The sequence below is a fragment of the Choristoneura fumiferana genome, chromosome 18 (assembly GCF_025370935.1).
Source record: "Choristoneura fumiferana chromosome 18, NRCan_CFum_1, whole genome shotgun sequence".
In the NCBI taxonomy this organism is placed as follows: domain Eukaryota; kingdom Metazoa; phylum Arthropoda; class Insecta; order Lepidoptera; family Tortricidae; genus Choristoneura; species Choristoneura fumiferana.
In genome coordinates, this window is record NC_133489.1 from 19,215,516 (window position 1) to 19,241,167 (window position 25,652).

At 39.1% G+C, this 25,652-nt stretch overlaps 3 protein-coding genes across 5 annotated transcripts; 1 reads left to right on the plus strand and 2 right to left on the minus strand.

The window, feature by feature from the left end:
- The first annotated feature begins 271 nt into the window (after nt 1–271).
- On the plus strand, nt 272–15,830 carry Frmd5 (FERM domain containing). 2 transcript variants are annotated; one of them, XM_074102051.1, is made up of 12 exons: nt 272–542; nt 626–730; nt 815–857; nt 1,861–2,037; nt 2,841–2,941; nt 3,568–3,708; nt 4,060–4,212; nt 6,565–6,653; nt 7,395–7,530; nt 7,978–8,056; nt 9,128–9,283; nt 10,978–15,830. In XM_074102051.1, exons 1-12 carry the CDS (start codon nt 459–461, stop codon nt 11,313–11,315), a joined length of 1,602 nt encoding a protein of 533 aa, XP_073958152.1. In that variant the 5' UTR covers nt 272–458; the 3' UTR covers nt 11,316–15,830. The 2 variants fall into 2 exon arrangements, with proteins under 2 accessions (XP_073958152.1, XP_073958153.1); XM_074102052.1 differs by lacking the exon at nt 10,978–15,830 and adding an exon at nt 9,864–10,240.
- Nucleotides 15,825–20,587, minus strand: fray (oxidative stress responsive kinase frayed). The gene has a single exon (XM_074102053.1). It carries the CDS (start codon nt 20,585–20,587, stop codon nt 19,121–19,123), a length of 1,467 nt encoding a protein of 488 aa, XP_073958154.1. The 3' UTR covers nt 15,825–19,120.
- A 51-nt stretch (nt 20,588–20,638) lies between these two features.
- On the minus strand, nt 20,639–25,301 carry LOC141438259 (acyl-coenzyme A diphosphatase NUDT19). Of its 2 annotated transcripts, XM_074102055.1 has the most exons (6): nt 25,241–25,301; nt 24,897–25,084; nt 22,517–22,661; nt 21,668–21,865; nt 21,133–21,340; nt 20,639–20,835 (listed from the first exon to the last, which is right to left on the minus strand). In XM_074102055.1, exons 1-6 carry the CDS (start codon nt 25,259–25,261, stop codon nt 20,639–20,641), a joined length of 957 nt encoding a protein of 318 aa, XP_073958156.1. In that variant the 5' UTR covers nt 25,262–25,301. The 2 variants fall into 2 exon arrangements, with proteins under 2 accessions (XP_073958156.1, XP_073958155.1); XM_074102054.1 differs by lacking the exon at nt 25,241–25,301 and having other exon boundaries at nt 24,897–25,233.
- Between the last annotated feature and the right edge of the window lie 351 nt (nt 25,302–25,652).

Here is a 25,652-nt window from a genome sequence, read left to right on the forward strand (position 1 = left end):
TGAACAGTTTTTTATTTAATATAAGTTATTGTAACGTTCGCTTTACTGACTTCTTAAATTTATTTCACTTATTTCGACGGTTCGATAGGAAAATGGAGATATTTAACCATCATTTATTGAATATTGTAACAAATATTCAATTGAATTGCTGCAAATTATGTAGTTTCTGACAATTGAGCCTCTAAGATATTTTAGGAGTTAAATATTTTTAAGTGATTTCTGGACGAAACCCATCGAAGAAATGTCATCATCGGTCCCCCCCCCCCCCGTTTATCCACCCCACCTCACTCATCTTTCGTACAAAAAAAATCTAATACGAAAATCGTGAAACAAATGAAAAATAATATTTATTTATGAATGGAAACAAAACAAAGTTAACACACTCAATTCAATTAAAATGGCAAATTAGTTAGAATTGCCCTATGTTATTAGAACACGTGTAAAAACCATTAACCGACATGTTCAAAAGTCGGGGCGATATTGTTTATAAATGTACAGTGCGACTTTTAGAAGATACAGAGATATTAGAATGTGAATTTCACGTACGTATGACACAATTAATATAACAAGTTATCAAGGAATACGCTAGAGTCCATAAATTTAATCGAGGGTGTTTACATTGCAGCCTAGTTACAAGGGCAAGTATCTATTGGAACATGTGTGCCAACAACTGAACCTTACCGAAACTGACTATTTCGGGCTGCGTTATGTGGACGCCGGCGGCCAACGGGTGAGCAAACTTTACCCACTCTATGTATTCTAAGTAATATGCTTTGAAAAGTGTTCTTAGATTAATTATTTATTTATATTTTAGCATTGGCTGCATTTGGCGAAATTAATATTAAAGCAAGTTAAAGGTGAGCTATTTCATACTTATTTAGTAGGTTAAGTACAGTCACCAGCACCGATATCTGACACAACAAGCGTGCATAAATATCTGATACTAGAGTCTTATTTCTAGGGCCGGAAGGATGTGTCAGATATTGTTGCACGCTCAACTGTGGCAGATATTAATGCTGGTGACTGTACAGCAAGTTAAGTATAAGCAATCATGCAATCATTTACTCCGGAACTCCATACTATTATCGTCAAAATTATGAACCATTCAAAATCAGTTTTTTGATGTGAATATTTTCCAAACATGAACAATCAGTGTTCCTAACCAATTTGCATTAGATGTGGTCACATTTATAGTAAAGTAACAAAGTATGCAAGCCATTTTTTTGTCATAAGTTTTGCACATACCTACACATAGATCAATGGCTTGGGTTCAAAAGTAAGACCAAATAATTAAATTAAACCAATTAAATTTTGAATTAAGCAGACCATTTGGCAAGTTAGTGGATAGTGAATTTAATAAGATGTCATAAGCTTGTTACTCCAGTATACTCAATCTGTTACCTCAATTTATTGCTATTTATCACCCTATTTTAGTATTAGGCATTAGTTTTAGATACTTGTTAGTTTTTTGAGCATTAGACACTTTGACTTTGAAGGAAAGAAACATTTATGCTGGTTTACATTATCCTAAATTTGTTATTATTGAAGTCATTAATGTAACATCATATCATTATAGGCACCCTGGTTCATAGTAAAAGCCTGTAAATGTAAATGTTTATAAATCCATACTGAAAATAAATGAAAAACTAGTTGAATTTTTTTCAACTTATTCAATATAAAACTACTATGACATTGAGAAATGAAATAGGATCATGAATTTGTAGTTGAAGTACTCTCTAAGTGGTTGAAAAAAATCTGCTCTAGATCATCATGATTCTAAGTAATAAACATACTTTATAGCAGGACAGAAATTGAATTGAAATTGAAACCCTTTATTTAACATTTTTGTCCCATTTACAGATGCTTCGCCAATATTATTTAGTTTCCGCGTGAAGTTCTACCCACCAAATCCTCTGCTCCTCAAAGAGGATGTGACAAGGTTCCAGATATACTTACAGTTGAAGAGAGACCTGCTCCATGGAAGACTGTACTGTACTTCCAATGAGGCGGCAATGCTGGGTGCACTCATTATACAAAGTATGAATAGACTGCATCATTCAATAGGGCTTAAATCCTCAAAGTAATTTGTAGTGCTAACTTCCTGTAAATTGGTTGGACATTGTAAGCTTAGTGAACAAAATGTGTAGTCAGCAAAAAAAACTGGAAGCATTTTCTAGAAACAATTTGGGTTGTCTGAGTCATAATATAATGTTTTGCAATTATGCCTTATTGTGCTATACATCTGATTTCTTTTTTTTTCTTTATGAGCAATTCTTGTAATTATAATCAAAATCTCGGACATGGCTTCAACGATTTCAATGAAATTTGGTATGTGGGGCTTTTCATGGATGACAAATTGATTGAGCTTGGTTTTAATAATAATAATAATTTATTTATTTATCAGGCGAAAAGTCAAAAAGACAAATATACACTTTTATCTCTGAGAAAACGCTTATTATAGATTTTTAGCCCGAGCAAAGCTCTGTCGTCTAAGTACTATTATATCAATCTATAACTCTAATTTGTACATATTCAGTTTAAGTGCAAATTATTTCCATTGCCTATAATGAAAAAGATATGAAACATTTAATTTTTGTAATTTTCCAAAAAATACATTTCACGATTATAAGTCATAAACATACCAAATAGTTTCGAACTTTTTCCGTACCATCGTGAACGCACTCACCTTCGAAAAAGATCTTCCGAAAAGGTCGAAATTAGTCAGATCGTTTCTGACTTGTAATCGTGAGTTGAACCTTCTCATTTTTGAAGAAAAAATAAATAAAATGTATTTGACACAGGTATTTTTCGTAACAGCGTTGTAAACTTTTGTGTTCCAGTTGAGCTTGGTGATTACGACCCTAATATTCACGTCGGGAACTATGTTACGGAAATGAGACTTTTGTTAAGACAAACAGATGCTATTGAAGGACGAATACAGGTGAGACAAACTGAAACCTAACCTCACCCAATCAGCAAGGGTAGCCTTGGCAAATATCACGTATTTTTTGATTTCGCAGTAATAAATTAAAAAGTAAAGTAATACATTAATAATATAGTAACAATGCTTTTCCACTAAAATTTACACTAATACTCAATTACTTTTAAAAATATACGTTTTGTAAATTCGCACGTGAGGTTGGAAGTGGAGGAAGTCGAGCCGAGCAACATCTCACAACATCTCACCAAGATAACTAAAATTGCCTCTCTTAATTTTTGTCGACCGGATGGCCGAGTGGTTAGAGAACCTGACTACGAAGCTTAAGGTCCCGGGTTCGAATCCCGGCCGGGGCAGATATTTGTATGAATAATATGAATGTTTGTTCTCGGGTCTTGGATGTTTAATATGTATTTATGTATGTATTTATCTATATAAGTATGTTTATCCATTGCCTAGTGTCCATAGTACAAGCTTTGCTTAGTTTGGGACTAGGTCAATTGGTGTCAAGTGTCCCATGATATTTATTTTATTTATTTAATTAATGGATGCCTCCTACCATTTTTGTTTTATTTCAAAAAAATTGTCAGTTACGCGGATTGCACTATCCTCTACTGTCTGTTTCTTAGGAGTTGCACCGGGAGCCTGTGGAAGGCACGCCGGGTGGCAGCGGCGGCGTCAAAGGCATGTCCACGCAGGAAGCCGAGAGGACCTTCCTTAAGATAGCGTGCCAACTCGACACCTACGGGGTAGACCCGCATCCTGTTAAGGTAGATTTACTTATTAAAACTGCAACAAGCAACTTACATGGAGGTTGCCCCTTTGTACCATGAAATTGCGACATTGACATGAGATATCTAAAAAAAAAACCCGCCTTGCCTTCTCGCCTAACAAACAACGCATCTTTTAATGCTAAATCTCTACTATCAATTCTGTCAAGCTGTGTCACTATCAAGGGTGGATCCAGGGGGGGGGGGGTCGTAACCTTCCTGGGCCCTGGGCTAGGTCTAGGACAACATTAGATATTTTTCTAAACTCATTCATTTTGATAATAATACATATTATATCAGTATCGTATCAGCTGGAGGTAGATGATTATGATGACTTTATGTACTACCCAGGACCACCGCGGCAACCAGCTGTACCTGGGAATCAACCACAGCGGCATCCTGACCTTCCAGGGGAGCCGCAAGACGCACCACTTCAAGTGGAGCGAAGTCTCCAAGATCAACTTCGAGGGACGCATGTTCATCGTGCACCTGAACTATCCAGAGGTGACGTTTTGGTTTTTTATTTTCTCTTTTTTATTGGGTAAAGGGCACTATGGCCAGACCGTTGGATGGGCTACTCTTTTGTTTTCGCTGTGTAGCGACTCCTAGTGCTATCTAGTGAGCTCACATAGAAACTCCAGCGTCCTGCATCGTGCCATCGAAGTTGTTAAAACTATACCTAAACTTGGATTCTATAAACTATACCTAAACTCTGATTCTGTAGGTACCATCAGCCAAATAAGTGGTCTATAAATTTTTAAACAAGTTCCTATCAAATGAATATGTTGCTAAAGTTGAACTTTCAAGTTGACAGACACGTCTATTGGCATTATTGTTTTATGACATGCAAACGATTATTAACTTTAGGGTGGTAGACTACATATTTTGCTGATGGTACAAAACACTAAATCCTTAGAAAATTAATATTACTTGATTTTTTCGTAATGGCTACGGAAACCTATCTTGGGTTTTTCGCATTTGCATTTTTTTTTCTCTTTTTCATTTTAGCATGAACATGTTTGTACTTGTACTTGTTATTTATGCGAAATAAAGATTTCTTATTCTTATTATGAATGTGATGCCGTCTTTGTTTATTCGGACGTATTCAATTTATCAATGTCTTCAAAAATTCTTATTAGTCCGTCATATTCTTTTTTACAATTATAAAAATATATAAATGCGGAAGTGTGTGTTTGTATGTTTGTCCGTCTTTCATGTCGAAACGGAGCGACGGATCGACTTGATTTTTGGCATAGAGATAGTTTATGGGCCAGAGAGTGACATAAGCTACTTTTTATCCCGGAAAAACGCACAGTACCCGAGGGAACAGCGAGCGATAACCGAATTCCACGCGGACGAAGCCGCGGGCAAAAGCTAGTAATATATATATACGTATATATTACCCAGGAAACTAAATACCCAATTGATTGGTTCCAAATAGCCTCATTCCGTCTATTAAAAGGACTTCCGGATCTGTTACATTTAACAGACTCACTCAACACTGTTAATAAAGCATCTACTGTTATTGCAACACATTTTTAACTGACTTCAAAAAAGGAGGAGGTTACGTAGTCAATTGTGCAATACTTGTTAAAGTAGTAGTGAAATATTATGCATGTGTAGTGAGAATCGTGATTCATTCATTAATCTCATTCATTTCATTATCATTTATCCAAACATGTGATTCACATGTTTGGACAAATTGTTGATGTGTATCTATCTATCTATCTATCTATCTAATACCTTTAAACAAGCAATTCTTGTATATATATTTCGGAGATCTCGGAAACGGCTTCAACGATTTCGATGAAATTTGGTATGTAGGGGTTTTCGGGGATGAAAAATCGATCTAGCTTGGTCTTAACTCTGGGAAAAGCTTGGTACCCAGTTTTAGCCCGAGCGGAGCTCGGTCGCCCAGATATATTTGAAAATAAATCTACATTGCAATAGGTCAGTTTGTGTATATATCAAGGCAAGTCTATTGCGATCAGTTGACTTTTTTGACAAGCTTTTATTTAGTTACACCTCTCCCGTTGTCTGTCTGTCTGCACCTAATCAAATCTTGCAAGTTAAATTCGACCAACTTCCAGTAGTCGGATTGACTTGAAATTTGGCATACTTATGTAAATTGCGTGACAATACAATAATCTGGTAGTGACATCGGTAGGCCCGCCAGGATCGTCGCCGCAGTACAGAACTCTTCAACAGTTAATGGCATCGACTTGAAATTTGGTATGCGAATGTAGTTTGGGTGATAATACACTTAGCAAAAAAAGCTTGTATTAAAGATGAAATTTTTACTAAAAAGTTTTAACTCTTACAATAATTAATTACAATTACAATTGAATCGAATTGATGCTTCATTGCTTACCACTGGATATTTCTGGGAATTTGATGCTTGGCATTCACACAAGTGAATAGATAGCTCTAGCCCGCGAATTCGTTTTATAGAAATCAAAATAAAATGCTTAAACCATGTTGTCAAGAATGTTTCAGATCTCGGATAAAAAAAAAACAAACTCCACAGTACGGTTTAATAATACGAGTAGGTACTTCGGAACATACATTTTATTTTATTTTAAAAATATATTTTATCAATAATAATAATATAATTTGTAATATTACTCAGCATCTCAGTTAGCATGGTCTTAGGGTTTATTTTGACCACAGGCGCTTCCATGGTCTTATAGCGCGTTTTAGCTTTTTTAACTGTATTTATATTATTCATAGAAATTATTATGAAGTAGCTATTAAATTATTTTTGCCAGCTTTTTAATTTGTATTGAACCTTGCGTGACGGCATTTGAGCCGTTTTGTTTTATTTGAGTTGAGGCTAACAAACTTTTTTTTTTATAGAAAAAGCATACAGTGGGATTCAAATGTCCGTGCGGGGCGGCCTGCCGGCACGTGTGGTGTTGCGCTATAGAGCAAATGCTGTTCTTCACGTGAGTTGGTTCATATTTTGAAGATAACTATACTTGGTTTGGATAGGTATTTAACAAAATGTAAACAAACCTCAGCTGCCAGATTTGGTACATTCAAGGATTTTAAACATTTTACTTATCTATCACTGTAATACAAACTAGACTAGTGTATTTCAATTCAGAAATGTAAATGTTTAATAATTTCAATATTTAAGACACCAATTGACTGACGTTATGATAACGTTTACGATGCTGGATCCACCCTTGGACTGAGCTGAATACGAGTAATTCTAGATTCGACTTTTGAGTGTTACAGAAGCCTCGCGCTTTTATTTTGCATATATTATGATTGCATATAGAATCGATCGTCGCATTAACCATGCGGTGACCGCAACCGTGTAAAGAACGCGGTAGTGGGCCGCCTTTGGCGAACGACAAATGCGTGAATGACGAATACAATTATCCAATGGAATGATTAATATGATTATTGTTCTTAGAATAAATTATTAATGGAATAATTTATGATGTGTGTAGATCAAATATTATTCGTGTTGTATATTTGTATGAAATAACAAAATAAACCTACTTAAATAATTTTCGTGAATTTATTCGAATAAAATAACGAATAAATCTTTGGGTAGTGGCCAGGATGAATCCGCAGACAAATTATTCGCGAATGAAAAAATCGTGAAACAAGCGAACGCGGAGTATTGTGATTGCCGCATTATAGTTGTGTGTACGTACGTGTACTTCTGTGTACAGACTGGCGTCGTCGTCGGACGCGTGCGTGTACTCTGGCGGCGGGCTGTTCTCGTGGGGCACCAAGTTCAAGTACTGCGGCCGCACCGAGCGCGAGATACTGGAGCGGGACGGGCTGCTCGCGCCGCGGGACTCGCAGGTAACAGCCTAGCTACCGTGGCCCTGTACAGGGTGATTCGGGAGACTTGAACAGGACTTCATCATCATGAGACGGAAGACGTCAACTGCTGAATACAGAATCCCCCTTAGAATGCCACAATCAACGACAACTCGCCACTTGCATCCACCGGTCAGCGTCACCGGTCACGGAACAGGACTTAGGGCATGCTCACGTCTCCCGAATCACTCATACACATACATAAGCGAAGACCACAATGTGATTTTTGGAAATTTACATATGAACTTAGAAAAATTTGTTACATGATAATCGCTCAACGTATGTCATGTCTCCGGAAATCAATACTGGGGACTTCTCTTATTAGTCTAAATAAATTATGAAATCTCCGTGTAATTTAACACCACTCGAGCGGCGGCTCTCACTATATTGGTCTAAATAAATTAATGAAATATGGTGATAATTTAACAGGAGGACCACTCGAGCGGCGGCAAGCGGAAAGCGTCCAGCGTTCCCGCAACACCGTCGACACCTATGACGGGTGACTTTGGTAAGTGACAGTGATAGCTTGCAAGTCCTGCCAGTTACAAAATGGTCGGGATTTTTGTTACGAGGGAGTGACGTATTAACCCCTAGGTATCCCGTGGTACACACCAAATTTCATGGCTCTAAGCCCAGTGGTTGTTATTTCGAGATTTTATCCCTATCCCGTGGGAATATCGGGATAAAAATTATCCTGTTTTAATCCACGTTATAAACTAACTTTGCGCCAAATTTCATACAAACCCGTCCAGCCGTTTCAGCGTGAAGAAGTAATAAACATACTCACTCACTCACAAACTTTCACATTTATAATATTAGTAGGACTATGCCGACAAAATGGTACAATAAAAATATTCAAAAAAAAAATATTAGGGTACCTCCCATAGACGTAAAGTGGGGGTGATTATTTTTTCTCATCCAACCCTATAGTGTGGGGTATTGTTGGATAGGTCTTTTAAAACCATTAGGGGTTTGCTAAGACGATTTTTCGATTCAGTGATTTGTTTGAGAAATATTCAACTTTAAAGTGCAAATTTTCATGAACCACAGTGTTGCATAGTCCCCGTTTTGTTCGGAAAAAAGGGAGGACAAAGGTTTCCGAAAGACAAAACTGTCTCAAAACACAGATTTCAGATATTGCAAAATATTCACAAATTATTCTAGGAAAATAAACGCGTATCAAAAAAAACTTGGATTTGACATTTCGAAACCTTAGAAAAATATTACTTATTTTATCGTAATGGCTACGGAACCCTATTCTGGGCGTGTCCGACACGCTCTTGGCCGGTTTTTTTATATATGAGGGCGAAAACGAGCATGCGGGTCACCTGATGGGAAGCAATCACCGCCGCTCATAGACACCTGTCAACACGAGGAGTATCACAGGTGCGTTGCCGGCCCTTTGAGAGACTGATAGGCTCGTTGTCTAAAGATCCCTAAGTTGTTGTGTGTTGTTGTTGTGTTTGTCGTCCTCAACGGTTATCTGTTCTTCGAGCGATGTGAGGACTCTTCAACTTGCACATTTTGACAGCTGTATCAATGACTTTAGTTTTAGCACGATATGGTGTCGGTGTTGCAGGGTACAGCAGCCTGCCGCGCTCGACGCACAGCGCGCCGCTGGAGGAGAGCGGCGGGCTGGGCGGCGGAGAGCTGTGCAACGGCGGTTGCCTGCTGGCCGGGCCCGCCGTCGACATCGCGCTCGCGCCGCAGGACTCCCGCCCCGCCGACAAGCCTGGTACGTTCAGAGTATACGTCTCTATGTCCTTGTAGGGACTGGCAAGCCTGGTACCTATGTTCACAACAACAGCGCTATGTTCTTGTAGGGACAGTTCTAGGGTAGAGCGCGTGAAAGCTTTTGACACAACTTGTCACTTGGCGGTATTAGGTAGCAAGTGAAAGAAAGAAAGAAGACTAATGACAAAAAAAATAGAGAAAGAGATAAAAAAAGAAGATAAGTGGACAATTAAATCCCAAAATTTCAACCGCTTGGAATAGATTTGGGTTGCATGCTTGGGGTTTCAAAGAATAATTCGCAAAAATCGAATGTCTTAAGAATTACGCAATAAAAAAGTAATAAAAAATACCGACTTCAAAATTGCAATTTATTTCATTATTAAATAAAAAAGGGAGATATAAAAGCTTTATCTTAAAAAACCTCCACAGTAAACATTCCAATTTTTTTTGAGGTCATCACAGCTCCCCTCAGACTTTCTATATGTAGGTATGTGTTTGATCCAACGTAATCAAGTGACTGTTTAATTGTCCTGTTTAAAATCACAATTGCATTTAATAGAACATTTGCGTTGTCCTTATAGCGGTTACCACCACAATAACAATACAATACAGTTGGATTAAACAAGTTGACGAGGATCAACTGACCTCCGAGCCATGGCTTGAAGTCTCCAGACAGTCTTCTCTTCGCTGATGTTTTTATATTAACTGCGGTGGTAGTAGAAAAAGGGTAATGTGGACCCTTAATGTAAGTATGTATGTATGTTGGCTTTTATGTCCGTTTATCCACTTGTGAGTTATGGTAAATGAGGTGATTGTTGCCTTACTTTTAATTGGTTTCGTTGTGTAATTTACGTAACAACAAAATAAGATGGATTTTTATGTTAGTCGAGTAGGGCTTGGGTTAGTTAATTTTTCTAAAGACATGGGAACTATTTGCTTTACGGGATTCATAATCATAATATATATTTTTTTTACTTTAATTTGTAATTATGACTCATGTCATAATATTTGGTGTAGGAATAAAAAAAGTTAAATTAAAAAGGTATTTTCTTTCCCTTTTCCTGAGAGTGCTAAAAATGTACTTATACAAGTGTGACTTATACATGGTGAGCGAAAAGTTTTAGTATTTGTGTTGTTATTGTGGCGGTGTCCAAAATTATGTGATCCGTGTGTTAGACAAAGGTTTGTTTAGTACTGTGGTACTGTGGTGGTTTTGTTATGTTGGAATGATTTTATAGGAAAAGGTGGTGGGAACATTTTGCATAGTTTACTCTTTAATTATAATGAAATAGGGTTAGCATATGAATTAAAAAAAAAATGTTTTTTTTTGGCGGTAAAGCATACAGTGCTACTACGGTTTTCAAATATTATAATTGGACTTTTTATAAGGGATCATTTAATCCCTTTTCAGCTTAAGGGGTACTTTTGTAACGTGTATAAATCTATACCTTTAATTAAACGATATATAGTTAGAATCTTGGAAACGGCTCCAACGATTTCGATGAAATTTGGTATGTAGGTGTTTTCGGGGATGAAAAATCGATCTAGCTTGGTGTTATCTATGGGAAAACGCTGGTACCGAGTTTCAGCACGCCCAGGTACTTATTATTATTACATTATGGTTATGATGACAACTCAAGGTCCGCGTTAGTAAACACAGAACGCTATTCTAAACTGCTAATTTGTTCTCAACAGTATCGTGCGGGACAACAGAATACGTGGTGCGCGACTCGTGTTCCCCGTCGTCGTCGGAGTCCGGCGGGACGGCGGTGACCACCGCGCCGGGGGAGGAGTGGCGCGCGCCACCCGCCGTCCTTCAACCCGCCCCCCGCCCCTTTTCCCTGCTCCGCGCATTCGTACCTTCCTTCCTCTTCGTATGGCTCTCGTTAGCCCTTGCAGCCCTGGTCTTGTTCGAGACGGACTGGCCCCCCCTCCGCCCCCTCAAACGCAAGCCGGAACTGGTCTCCCTCCGCCACCATTACTACGCGCCGCTCAAAGAGTATCTCAAGAGGAAAGTAGTGGAGTTGTTTTGATTTTGGTACCTTTTTTGTGTCATAAGAGTTGAGCCTGAAGTTCGAGGCGGATCAGGATGGTCTTTGAAAGCAACGCGTGGCTCTTTCAACGAACGTGGCGAACTAACAGACTTATCTTATTAAGAGTTACGGCCCTCACGACTACGAGCGATCAGCGGCTCGGCGAGCGTTCTGTCTCTGTCCTATGCGTGTGGCATCAAGTAACTCGCCGTACCGACGGTAGCGCGTTGTCGTTACGGGCCGTTATAGCGTCCTACTGCTACGAGGTTTCTTTAACTCTATCTCAGTGAGATCTCTAGGTATGCCATTAATTTGGTGATCAAAGGTGATTGTGAAAATAGCACAAAATTATGTAGGAGCTACGTTACAATTATAAAGTTAACTAATTACGTATATCCTGAATTTAAATGATGAAGCTTATCCATAATCAAAAGAAAAAGTAATAAATAATCCATGACAACCATGCTCTCCAATATAACAATTTCTTCTTAAGATAACAATTGGATACTACATTAATCTAAAAGTTAAGCAGTTCAACGATGATTCTCAACCTGTTTATAGTGCGCGACAAGTAAATTGAGTGATAAATTATGTGTCAAAAAGATACGCTACAAGTAACCTGGCGGAACATCATCAAACTGCATTGCTAAAACCAGAGCTTGGAAAGGGTGAGCTATTTTTGTCATTACTGTCATGTGTAGATATTAAGATGGATAATACCCTGAAAATAAACATTAAAACGGAAAAAATACTCATTACGATTAAACTTAAATGTCAATACATTGTAAAACGAGTACTGATTAAGCTTTTAAACTTATTCTAAAGTTTATGTAATGAATGCCTCCGTTTTTTAAATATATTTGAATGCATTTCTTCTTGCGTTTAATAATCCATATAGAGATAGAGAAAGATTATAATGTCCATGTTATGCAAACTCTCAAAATATTTCACCCTTTCCGAGCTTCTTCGACTGTCACAATAAAATTTACATATTAAGCTCCTAATAGTAAATTGGTATGAATGCTTGGAAAGTTAAATGTTTCCTTTCGCGCACTATGTGCCTGTTGAGGCTTCAAGTCTGGTGTAAGGGACTACGATTCCACAGTGTCAAATTTTTCAGACACGTTTTGATAGTTTTCCTAGTACTTAAATAGGCATTAAAGAGACTAAGTTTGTTTCAAATCTTATAATAGACTCGCGAACTTTAGGTTAGGTCACCGCTATACGCTTTTTTACAGTACAACTAATTAATCTTAAACTTAGCACAATTATAACTCTAAGCACAATCTCATAGATGGCAATCTAAGCAGACCCTCAGAAAGATAATAATGCAGTAGTAAATTTTTGCCACATCCCCTATTTTATTGCATCTTCTTCTGTCTGTCGAAAGTTTGTAACGACATTTCTTTTATTTTATAAAATTTGAGACGCTACAGGCATTAGCATTAATTAATTTCAAAGAGTGATTTAGTTGCTGAATTAGTATCTCTAGAAAAGAGCACGTTCTTTTGTAAAATGTTAGAATAAGTGGCTGAAGATGGCTTCAGTCCTTGTCCGACCGAGAAGGAATTGTTAAGTGTGATGGATGAATGATTTTCATTTACGTATCTAATTAAGAGGTTTGTAGTGGCATACAACGCGAATAATGAATGGACAAATAGCGTTTGCTTCATAAGGATTACAATATTTTTGCGTTAAAGTTACTATTATTGTAGATACCGTGATTGTGATACCTACCCATTAGCCGTGATATTGAGTTATGTATTTCTTTTTGAAATGATTACTGAGTAAGTGGTTAAGTTGATTAATGAAAAAATATTTAAAAAATGAACAAAAGTAATGGTAATTTATTATGACAGTTAATGTACCTATATTATAAATTATTATTAACACAATAATAATGTATGGTTTATGAAGCAGAACTCTATCAAGTCTAACTTTCTTCTATGGCTGCGTCGTTCTCTCGGCGCAGTAAGAAGCTGGAGTGGTTACTTTACTTACTATCACGGTCATCTCAAATTATTTTTACACAAACGAATTATGAATCTCAAGTTTCTTTATTTTACATTCCACTTGGTAGGTAATAGTCTTCCAGGTTTATTTATCGAATATTATTTTAACTATAAATATTATTAATATGCAGAGCATTTATTTTATTTTCAGATTAACTATTATTTCGGGAACTAAGATGTCAATGTAAATGTGCCATAAGGAATTCACACCTAGTCATATATAGAATATATTTAAATTGAGCGTAGGTTTAGGTCTGATTTTAAATGTTCCTGATTATTTTTACTTGTTTACCTATTTTATTTACACTTAGCTTGTAAGCTTACTGTATAGGAATTAATCAAGCACAATTTTATGACATTAATTAATTTTACGCGTCTGATGTTCCAAATTAGGATTTGTAAACCTAGTTACTAATGTATCTTATTGTTTAATGTTAATTAGTTGTTTCAGCATTTACAGATTGTTTTAATTGAATCGGGGCATTTTCCAGGCAGCCTCCTCGAGTTGAAAAGTCACATCATTGGTTGGTCCTAGTCCTAACTTTTTTTAACAGATGTACTAAGACCTTGACCTGGGCCACCAGCTTTGTCTCTGTCTCAGCTTTGATTCTTAAAATTATTTACTAAAATATCAATGTGTGCTTTATATAGTACATTCGGGTGTTATTCTTAGGGCGCACGCCTGCGGGTGCTGGTACAGGTAAAATCCGTCGCGTGCAGTTAGCGTTGCTCATTCATACTGTTTTTCATTAGGCGTCCACCCGCTCCGTGCAAACCAGCACCGAACCAGACAGAAACCAGATCCGTGCAATCAGCTAGAGTAGGCCCTAAGTCTCAATTTGTTCTTTATATTCGTATTATACGCGAGGACTAATTAGGTATTAGGTTAAATCGATTGGACGAAAAGGTAACCAATGAAGTGATAGTTCGACCGTGGCCCGGGGTTGTTTTTTATTAAAGTTATCTTCGTTAACGGTAATAATGCCTTATTAGAGTGAGTGTGTTAGAATAAACGATAAGCTGGTCTGCCTTGTCACTCGGTCGTGATTTCTTTCCCGTACGTACAAGGTACTTTTTCCAATGAGATGTCTGTCTATACCTGTCTTGAAAAGACAGGTCACAGGTTTAACGGTTAGTTGTAATACGAGTATACTAGTTTTATTCACACGCAGGGCCGTTACGGCTCGAAGTTAGTTGTTTTATTTCTTTAAACTGTTTTTGTTTACACTAAAAAGCCAATTACCAAATAAGAAACGGTATGTCGTGTCGCGCCAAACTTAATTTATTAAAAATATACCTACTGGTAGGTCTGCTGTTAGAGAAAAAACTAATATTAAAATGTCAATATTAGTAGATGTAGGCTAGGACAAAGATATGTATACATTTTTAATATTTTTATACTTTATTGCAAAGCCGGAGACAGTAGTACAGCTGTTATTGAAAGTAAGTTATATCATCGACCACATTTGGTAGCCGTATTGTCTAAAGCCGAGTATAGACTTGCAAGAAAAATCGTGCAATTTGCATTACATTGCGAGGTAAAGCTAACGAGTTTGTAGTGGTCAATCGAGCGCCGCAATGTAATGCAACTTGCGCGATTTTTCTCTAGCATTCACCTTCTCTTTCTACCCTCATATCGTGTGGCAGAAGGAAGTGGTGAAAACGATTGTGATTTCAAGTGTGTTAAGTAGACCATAAGGCCTCTGATCTTACTATCAGGAGACACGGAAGACAATCGCTGGTCACTTACAATGCTAAAAAAATCAATTAATGGAGGTAAAAAATGTATACATGTCCTGTTTCCTGCCACCAACAACCAAAGTGTACCTGTAACTACTTTTTGCAGGGCATAAACAACATTGTTTTCAATTCAATTGTGTTACGGAAATGATTTTAGGCTTTATTTATATCATTGTCCAAATGTTAATATTTATTTGGATTTGAGAATGCCGTATGGAGCGTATGCTTCAAATAATGTAAAAGCCAAATTCGTTAATGCACGCTTTTATTTCACGTTTTGAATGCTACAATGTGACTGAAAAAGCTTAACTTTGGCTTTGAGACACAAGGACTTAGTCATTGTCATTTAGATAACAGATATAGAGTTTATATCTCTGTAGGACTAGTAGCCAGATTTTGAAATGTCTTTATTTATAGATTTCACGAGACCGACAAAATCCATGACTCACCCGAAGTGAGAATGTACGATTAAAACGAAGTAAATGGATCAAGACAGTTCAAAATCTAATTACTTACTTATGTATTTAATAGTTTTCCGGAGTAGGTTGTTTTTCTCTATGGACCAACATGCTAAAATATTAAGTTGAATGTACTTACTTATACAAAACTTATTTTTATATTGTTATTGCTTTACGCGACCCGCAGCGGGGTCAGCGTCAAACTACATCAGTCGAGTATTTGTAGTTCGACTAAGAAATTAGTTGGTTACTGTTTAAGGTTTTGGAAATCTTAGGTTTTGAATAAAATATCCTGCCGATATGTTTATTTCGTTTTATTATTAAAAATACCTCAAAATAAGCAACAAACAAATAACAATGTAAAAGTACTTGTGGTGTCTGCGTGAGATGGACCACGTGGGAAAGACACGCCGCGCGCTCAACTGACATCTCAAGTGAAAAATCAGTGAGGTTCCGCATCCACAAGAGCTCTGCGAGGTATCTAATTGGCGAGAAACCACCTATTGGAAAACTAATAAGCGAGGCTAGAGAAATGAAGCAATACTATTGGTGACTTCTTCAACTTAGCTACCTCGCACAGATCTGATGGACGTCTACCCTTGCGAGTCGTCTTAAAACGTACGGGGAAAGGAATCGAATTTTTGTTCGTATTCTGGCGCATTTTATCATTCATGTCATATTTTAAAGTAACCGTAATTCCTCTCGAATTTTTTTTGTTCAATTTATGAATTGTAGTTTAGAAGAAACTAGGACTTTCCAAACATTAATGATCAAAGTTCTATTTGAACTTTGCGGTTGTTCCCTTCCTCGCAGAATGTTTTAAACATGAGGCAAACAGATGTTAAATGGTGAGCATGCTTTGGTAGGGCCTAAATATAATCTGATCACATTGACAGTCGGTACCATTTTACTGCTCATAAAAAAAATGCAATTCCTCACCCCGCGGTCAACATGTATTTCATAGTATAATAGGAATCCTTTTTTATATCGTTACTAATACAATACATACTAGCCTGCTCTAATAGCTCCGAGCGTTTTTCATTTGCCCTTGTACAGTCGAATTGATAAACTTGTGAGCAAAAATTTAATCAAAAATATCTGAACACGACTCTGTTGTTAACGGCGTAGAAGCGTGTTCAGATATTTTTGCTCACAAGTTTATGAACTCGACTGTATGTTTCATTCGTATTGAATAGATCTCAATCATTATGGCACTTGTAAAAGTTTTTTTGATTACGTCAAGAGGCCTTAGGTTTTATAATAAAAAAAAATATAGAAAAACCGGCCAAGAGCGTGTCGGACACGCCCAAGATAGGGTTCCGTAGCCATTACGAAAAAAATCAAGTAACATTATGTGCGTTATCACACAATTAAAACACTACAGTCTTAAAATCTATTACCAGAAAAAGAGCGTATCTTTACGGCACTTACGTCCTTTTGTTGAGAAGCGCAGTTTTTCGGCAATAACTCAAAAACGGTATATCCGATCATGTTGAAACCAATTTTCGTTGAAAGTATTTATAAAGCGTTACCTTTCCATATTTTTTTTTGGACAAACGGTTTACAAGATAGAGGGGGGGGGACACAATTTTTGCTACTTTGGGAGCGATTATTTCCGGAAATCTTCACTTAATCAAAAAAGTTTTTGAGAAAACTTACTATCTTTTCAAAAGAGCTGTCGAACTATGTGCCACACGTTGATGGGATTAAAAAAAAAAAAACATTTTTTGTTATGTGACCGACGGACAGACAGACGGACTTGACGAAACTATAAGGGTTCCGTTTTTGCCATTTTGGCTCCGGAACCCTAAAAAATTGTTAGTATTTAAGTTTGTCTTTTGTCTTTATTCGCAGCACCATCGTTACGCTTGTCTCACTCTTATTTTATTGTGCTCGAGTATTTTTTAAACGAACAAATAAAGCGAGAGTGAGACAAAGCGAGTCGTGATACTATTTCAGCTTCGCGCCGAGTGATTATACCGGTCAAAGAGATTTCTTTATCGCATCCATAAAATATCACCAGAAAGTGGTAAAAACCTGTGCATTGCAGCAACAACATAGCCATAATAACATTTCCGATTAGTTAAAAAAATAGAGCTGTAATTTTCTGCTATAATGTTTCGAATTTTAAACAGTTTTCGAGCGATATTTTCTCAGATGTGATTTAAAAAATCGCCCCCCGTTAGTAAGACATTGTGTTTACCAAACAAAGCGAGCAACGGTCACTTGTAGTACTACCGCACTATCGAAGCTACGAATTTGTATGCATGTCAATTTCTGACGCCGCTTCTACATCCAAAAACCGGGCAATGAAAAAAGCGTCGTCAATCATTATTAAAAAGTCATAATTAATATCCCGTAAATATTCTCAGTATAATAATTAGTTATTGTTCAGTTAACTTTCGTGTTTCAATTAATAATATGAAATAAGTAAAATATTCTTTCCATGCACCAATTCACTGCAGGTAGACCTTTTTCTGACGTCTTCAAGCTTATCATGTAGGAAAAGGTTGAAAGACATAAGTATGACGACTTATTAATACTTAATACAAGCAAAACGACAGAAAAACTAAATTTTCCGTATAAAATACGATTACACGAAGCTTTTTAAGATATGCACGAATATTGGGCTACACAGCTAGATGACATCGAAAGATTTATGACACATCTTGTAGATTAACGTCAGTGAGTAATTGTTTACAGAAATTGTTTCTGGACGTTCGCAATTAACTTTCGTGATTATTTTTAACAATATATATATATTCAAATGTTATGCTTTATTGAATCAGGCGTTACTTTGCGTAGGTCCATATAAATGAACTAAAAAAAAATCCTTGCACACCCGCGACCCTACGATAGCTAAGCTTATATAAAATATGCGTGTTCATGCAACATGTCTAACAACTGGTAGCATGGTGTACGGTTGTGTCACTCTGAAGATGAGCTCTGGTTGAGTTCGAAACGCGTCAGTGTAGTGTGGTGGTGGTGATAGATGGGTTTGTGTGATTTGTGTGTGTTCTTACAGTGTGGAGGTGGAGGAACTGCATGAACACGCATATTTTGCATAAGCTTAGCTATCGTAGGGTCGCGGGTGAGCAAGGAAATTCTTTTAGTTCATTGTTATGCTTTAGTCTTTACAGAAATTAATTAAAATATTTTTATAAGTTTGTTTTCCCGACGTTTCGATTCTGTGTAACCCTTTACAATATTACAAGATAAAATCGTCTCCATTCAACATTCGACTACGTATTAAAACACATTCTTGGTTGGCATCTCACTCCAATACAGTCCTCGATACTTCCAATCTCAGTCCATCATCATACAAAAAACACGCGTTCATGAAAATATAATAAATTTAAATTCGACATAAATTTTACATAAAATTTGAGCTATAAACAGTAAAACTAAAAATCCATTATCCACCCATAAAATATGTACTCGTAGCATAAACATAATATAGCGTAAAATTACATCATAGACTAGCGGCGGGCCGCGCGTCGCGCGTACCGACCGAAGCGGGGGACTCGCGCCGTTCCGTCCGGGCCTCGTCGGGGACGCGGCCGATTCATTGTCCACAGGCGGTGCGGCGGCGCGGTCAGTCGACGATGGAGAGCTGCGCGAAGCCGACGAGCCCCTTTTCGTCGGGCGGCGCCGCGGGGTCGGCCGGCGCGTCCAGCGGGAAGGTGGCGCAGCGCGGCGCCGCGGCCGCCCCCCCCACCCACGCGTCCACCAGCAGCTGCAGCTGCCCCGCCACGGCTGCCGCGTCCCGCGCCTCCACCAAGCCGGCCCCCACGAGCTCGGTCGCGATCCCGTCCGCGGAGTCCTTTCCCGGCGCGAACTCAAAGCGGATATCGTTGAGTTCGTTGCGCGCGTTCCGCATACGCAACACCAGGTTGATCTGAGGCGGCTCCTCCGTCGTCCCGAAGCTGCCGATGGTGAAGCCGCCGGCGCCGGGCTGCTCGGTCTCGCTGTCGGAGGAGTCCGCGCGGGCGAGCGTGTTCATGGGGCGGTCGCGCGCGTCGGCGTCGTCGTCGTCGTCGTTGTCGTCGTCGCTCTCCCACACCCACTCGCCGGTCTCCATGCGATGCAGCCGGCCCGAGGCGCCGGGCTGCCGGCGCGACGCCTTGTGCACCCGCGTCTCCATGCTGGGGCCGGTCGACACCAGAGTCTGCACGAGATATTTACGGTCCTTAGCCTTCTTGAAGAAAGCGTGTTTGAGGAGTTCCGGGGCGGAGGGCCGTTTCGCCGGATCCTTTTGGAGGCACTCGGATATCATCTTGCGGAAGGTTTTCCCGTAGGCCTTGTACTGGTCCTTTTCCTCGGCGCCCGTGTCGAGCGTGGGCGGATCGTTCTGGAGCGTCAGCATGAGCACTTTCATCGGCGGGTACTTGTGGTACGGCGCCGTGCCGGTGGCCATCTCTATGGCGGTGATGCCGAACGACCAGATGTCAGCTTTGAAGTCGTAGCCGTGGTTCTGTTCCATGACTTCGGGGGCCATCCAGCACGGCGTGCCGACGAAGGTGTGGCGCACCTTCTGTCGCGAGAGGTCGCGGCCGGTGGCGAGCCAGGCGGAGACTCCGAAGTCGGCGATCTGGACGGCGCCGTCGTCGCCCAGCAGTATGTTCCCGGCTTTGATGTCGCGGTGGATCTGGCCGTTCTGGTGGAAGTACTCCAAGCCGCGCAGCACCTCTTTGAGGACGGTGGCGATGGTGGCCTCGTCGAAGACGCCGTGGCGGCAGTTGGCGGCGCGCACGCGGTGCTTGATGATGTCGAGCAGCGACCCGCCTTCCAGCAGCCGCAGCACCAGCCACAGTTCCTCGCGGACCACGAACGACGTGTAATAGGTGACGACGTTTTCGTGGTTGCACGAGGACATGGCCTGTATCTCTTTGAGCAGTTCGTCCATGGAGGTGTTCCATTTGTCGAGGTTGATACGTTTGATGGCGCACTTCTCCCCCCGCGAGCGGCAGAGCGCGGCGTGGACGACGGCCGTGGCGCCCACGCCTATCACCTCCATCAGCTCATACTCCTCCTGGCTGTTCGGCCACGCTGTTGCACTCATTTTTGCTTAAAACTGAACAAGATTTCAAAAATTGCTCGATTTTTAGAATTCTTATGCGATCACCGGGATGATGCGATCGCCCATATCTATATGATCGGACTTGAAGTTTTTTATGATGAATTGTTTCACTGAGCCGAAGGATTCGTAGCGATGTAGGACTTTGCTGCGTTCTCTGAGCTCTAATACTGTCTCGTCAGCTTTTATAGCACCATTATTGTAATCTACATCTGATGGATAGAGGTCGTCACCTGAAAATAACAGTTTTAAAATAAATTAAAATTCAATTGTATTGCAGTGAAAAAATATTAAATGATTCCATATAACAAATCATATGCTTACTGTAAAAACCATACCACTTAACATGTGAAACTTAACAGTCAATCTAGAGCAGGAATTAAGAGTAAAGCAACACTGCCATCGCGAAAGAACGGTAGATAATGGATGACTCTGACGCGGCTCCCATATCCAGATATTGCAACGTCACTTGGCGTTTTAATGCCGCTTCAGAAGTCAAAACTAATGTAACTAAATTTAGGGATGTTTACCTGGCAGCAAATGCAACTGTCCATCGTTGGCATGCACAATGACGGGGTAGTGCAGCGCGTGCCCTCGTGCGCTGCGGGCGGCGGCGAACCGCAGCAGGGCTTCGCAGTCGGCCGCCACGCTCAGCCGGCTCAGCTCGTAGCTCTGCGGCGGGAACAGCACCAGCGAGCGCGCGCGGCAACGCTCCAGCGTCGACACGGGGCTCGCCCACTGCCCACGGATATTATACGTTACACATAAAGTATATAGAATCATGCTGCTTTCAGGATTTTTTGAAATTTAATTTTGATTATTCAGAAAGTTCAGTTATCCAGGTTTATTTCACTATTTTTTTCTGAAATATCATTTTATAGAATGCAGTTGGTTAGATTAGGTTAAATTGAATAGCAATTCTGAAGAAAATAGTTCTTTCAAAGTGAAATAAATTACTTTATGACAAATGAAAATTATGAAAAACAATACATTATGGCGTATGATATTCGGACAAACGATAGTGAACCTGCCATAAGGATTCAAAGAATAAAGAAACTCCCTTACCTGAACATGTGCCACTTCAGCGTTGAAGTCGAGGCACTCGGGCTTGTCCTCCAATGCTGTGATGAAGAAGGCTGCGTCAAAGCGTTTGGGGAAGTGAGTGGGGGTCAGCCAGTTGCTCCAGTAGTGCAGCGCCCATATATCCGGGTAGCATTGGTATTCTTTGCACAGGTTCAGTAGCTCTGAAGGGTTTTTGCTTATCTGAAAATGTGATGTGATGAAGATTGTTTAGCTGAGTGTGACAAGTAACTATAGAAGCTTGCGGTTTAGAATCATGTTTTCCTTTATTCAATTACCTATGATAGAGATAAATAAGAGTAGCTAGATTAGAATCATCATCATCATCATCAGCCTACAGCAGTCCACTGCTGGACATGGGCCTCTTCCAAGACGCGCTACAACACTCTGTCTTCAGCCCTTGCATCCATCCGCTGCCAGCGAGTCTCTTAAGGTCGTCCGTCCACCATAGATTAGAAGAATTGGTTGATTTAGAAAAATATAAGAGGAACTGCAGTGTGCATTTTTGGTTTAGGTTCTACTATTCCATGGACAAAAACATGCATGTTTGAACTTGTCTGCTGCTTCAGCTGTCTCATGTAGCGTAGTGAATATTAGGTTTAATTTTTTTTTTAATCTTATATTTTAACAAGGCTTTAGTACACTAAATGTGACTGTGCCAGCCTCATGGGGAGGCTCAGATACATGTTACACTCTCCCTCGTGCCGAAACCTAGTCTCTGGATGCAAAGGCCTGTCTAATGAACTTGTAAATCCGCATAGCTTCTTCTGAAAGTGGTTGACTCAAAAAGGTTTAAAATTAAAACAGTTTTAACAATTGAAAATGGAAATGGACCTGCTGCTGCCACTGCTTGACGTCAGCTATGGGCAAGACGCACGCCCATGGACTGCTCCGGTCCTTCTGATGCTGCTTACAGCACAGCAGTAGTCCTAACTCCTCAAAGGTCTCCCGAATTGCAGTAATTCGCAGCGAGATGTGCCTGGAAGCAATTGGTTAGGGTAGAGTAGTACAAACATGGCTTAAGTTGGTGCTGCTGAGTTAAGTTGGAGGAGGAGGACTCTCAAGGAGTGTCATGGGTTCAAGCCTGGGGTTGCGCGTTAAGTTATTCGGAATTTAAATTTTACCGTGTGAACTGCCTGACCTGTGAAATCTTACATACACCTGTAATGAAATTCATTGGTGTGCGGTAAGTTCCCAATCTGTACTGGTCCTGCAAGGAAATTCTGGCCCAGGGCTCATTCTAGACGAGGCATGTGCTCTGCAGTGGGATGTATATAGGTTGGAGATGATGATTTATTCACTTGTACTGTTGCTGTTGTTGTTTATTTTTGTTGCGCTGGCAGCTTCCGCGTAAGCGCAGCATTAGCTATATTCTTGTTCTGTGCTGTATTGTACTATTTTATCTTGTATTGTATATAGTGTTGTCTTGTATTGTTTGTACTGTTGGCAATTAAATATTTTCTTTCTTTCTTTCTTTTAGTTGTAATGTCAAGCTGGTTTAAAAAAAACACATGACAGAGACTTTAGTCTATTTTTAAATAGAAACAAAGACACTTAACTGCACATTAGTTAGACAAGGCTGGCTACACCAGAGCCTAATTGCATAACAAATTACAAGCTACAAAGTAATTAATTAAAAGCTAATTACAATTAGCGATTTTGTATCGAAATTCACTAATACTATTTGCTTTTAATTTGTTATGCAATTGGGCCCAAGTTGTGAAATTTGTTCAACGCCGAGTATAACTCAATTTAATTGGAACCATTAGAGTTTAGACTGTTTTAATCTACTTTTAATTAAAGTAAAAGGTAAATAAAAACTATTTCTAATCAAAGTGTATGACTCACATATAACTTTGTCAAGGTTAATGGATACAATCAATATATTTAGTCACAGCTAAAACTATGTAGTAAATGTTAGTTTCATTATCATTATTTTAAATAATTATAGATACTCTAGTTCTTAAAGCGCATAGTGAAATTAAATAATATCTTTTTACATTCAAATCCCAGTTAATTATAATTATTTCTTGCCATTGTTTCTTTCTGCTGAGGTGAATATAGTTGAAAAATAAGACAGTGAAAATTCAATAAACATCAAGATTACAACATAAGAGAAATCAAATTGATTATTCAAGTTACCTGCCAATAAAAGACTGTTCATATAAACCCTTGAGGAAGGCCTATGTCTAACAATATATGTACCTACTTCTTGTTAATATGACAATGATGAATAAAATTTGCCACTTCAACACTATATAGATGTTTTCAAAATTTCACAAGTTGAGACAAGTCTAGAGAAACTCCTTTAAAATCCACATTATTTTAGTACTTATACCCCTGTTTCACCATCCATTGATTAACCCTTTGACCGCCACGGTCGGTAAAACACGACAGCTGGAAAAAGTGCCATAGTGGCCATGTCAGCATTTCGTGGTGCATATGGAACAATTTCCAGATTTTTTTTGTCGGCAGTGGCTAACCGTGGCGATTAAATGTGCTGCAGTCTCTGCTTGTGTTGTTCGAACAGACGTAGACAGCATCACATTTATCCGTCAAATAAAATTAATCAATGGGTTGTTAAACAGCCCCTACAAGTGCACATTTTATAGTAGACACAACCACTGTAATATTATTAATCTTTCACATGATTAGGGATATATATGCAAAATGTAAGGATATTTCTATTTTAATCAGAAAATTGGTATTATTTGTGACTAAAAAAACAGGAATGCAACAAAGAAATAACCAGTACAGCTCAAGCATTTGCTAAACTATGCAAAACCAAATGGCAACAGCACTGTGTTCAAATAAATCTTAAGCAATCATAGTCTGCATTTGTTGACCCACAGTCAAGAAATATGTTTAATGATCACATGTGTTGCCACAGATGGCAAATAGTTTAGTGTATGTAACTCAGTTCTCAACTATGCACAAAAATATTTGTCTCTACAGCCATTGCCATATAATAACTATATTCAACAGGAAAACATGTTTTTCTCTTACAAATCTTCCTTTTAGCTGAAACTATTTCTTGACATGGTATTGTAATCCACAAGAACCATAAAAATGACAGATAAAGTTGTTTCTCTTTAAGATAATAAATCATTTTAAGATCTTGACTTAGTAACAACAGTGTATTGTGGGTTGCGAAAGAAACTCACAAATCTCGCCTAACTAGAAATTCAACTTGCAACAATATTGTTTACATTACCTTTTGACAGGGTTATCTTGAAATATCGGCGTGGCGGGAGCCCCCGGGCGGTGGAAGGCCTCGAAGTGGCTCTGGTCGAAGCCGAACGCTTTGAAGAGCCGCAGCCAGTCCTCGCTCGCGTCCACAGGCTCGCTCACTCCGCCTGGGAACACCACGCTGTTTGCGAACGAAGCACTCGCTGTACGAGTCTGAAACAAGATGTCGTAGTTTACGCCCTGTCGCGACGCTATCGCTGGCTTCTTCCGACTGAGCACTATTAACGTAGCAGCGTCACGCCAACTGGTTCTAATGACATTTTTCATAATGAGCACTTGATGATAATGCGCCGAAAACTGCATACATACGGGCAGATTACAAGGTCTCATTTGTTAATCAGTTACGTAGTACAGTTACGTTCGGTACTTACACAAATAAAACGCCGTCTTATCTACTACAATCTATCATATGGTTTGTTTCTGAGATGGGATAGCGTAGAGACGGACCATTACAAAAATAGCACAATTGACATTCACTTACATTTTTATAATTCCAGAAACTTTTTATTTGTACAATTTCCTCTTGCTAAAATTAGACAGTAAGTTTATATTTTAATAAACAAAAAAGAATAAAAAATATTTTTTCTGCCCTGGTGATACGGTCCTAATTCAATTGACATATAGCCAGCTACTTAGTACTAAAATTTATAGTATGAGCGTCAAACGGAACGTGTAAGTCTTGCTACAAAGGTAAAGGAAGAGAAGCCCGTCAGCCGTCCAT

Coding starts and splice junctions, on each gene's coding strand:
- LOC141438259 (XM_074102054.1), bottom strand. CDS start 25,198: ATGAAAAATGTCATTAGAACCAGTTGGCGTGACGCTGCTACGTTAATA. Junction 22,662..24,896: donor CAAGATAACCCTGTCAAAAG/GTAATGTAAACA, acceptor AATTGCTTCCAG/GCACATCTCGCTGCGAATTA. Junction 20,836..21,132: donor ACAGTTGCATTTGCTGCCAG/GTAAACATCCCT, acceptor TGTTATTTTCAG/GTGACGACCTCTATCCATCA.
- Frmd5 (XM_074102051.1), top strand. CDS start 459: ATGTTCAAAAGTCGGGGCGATATTGTTTATAAATGTACAGTGCGACTT. Junction 543..625: donor TATTAGAATGTGAATTTCAC/GTACGTATGACA, acceptor TTTACATTGCAG/CCTAGTTACAAGGGCAAGTA. Junction 8,057..9,127: donor ACCTATGACGGGTGACTTTG/GTAAGTGACAGT, acceptor TCGGTGTTGCAG/GGTACAGCAGCCTGCCGCGC.
- fray (XM_074102053.1), bottom strand. CDS start 20,587: ATGAGTGCAACAGCGTGGCCGAACAGCCAGGAGGAGTATGAGCTGATG.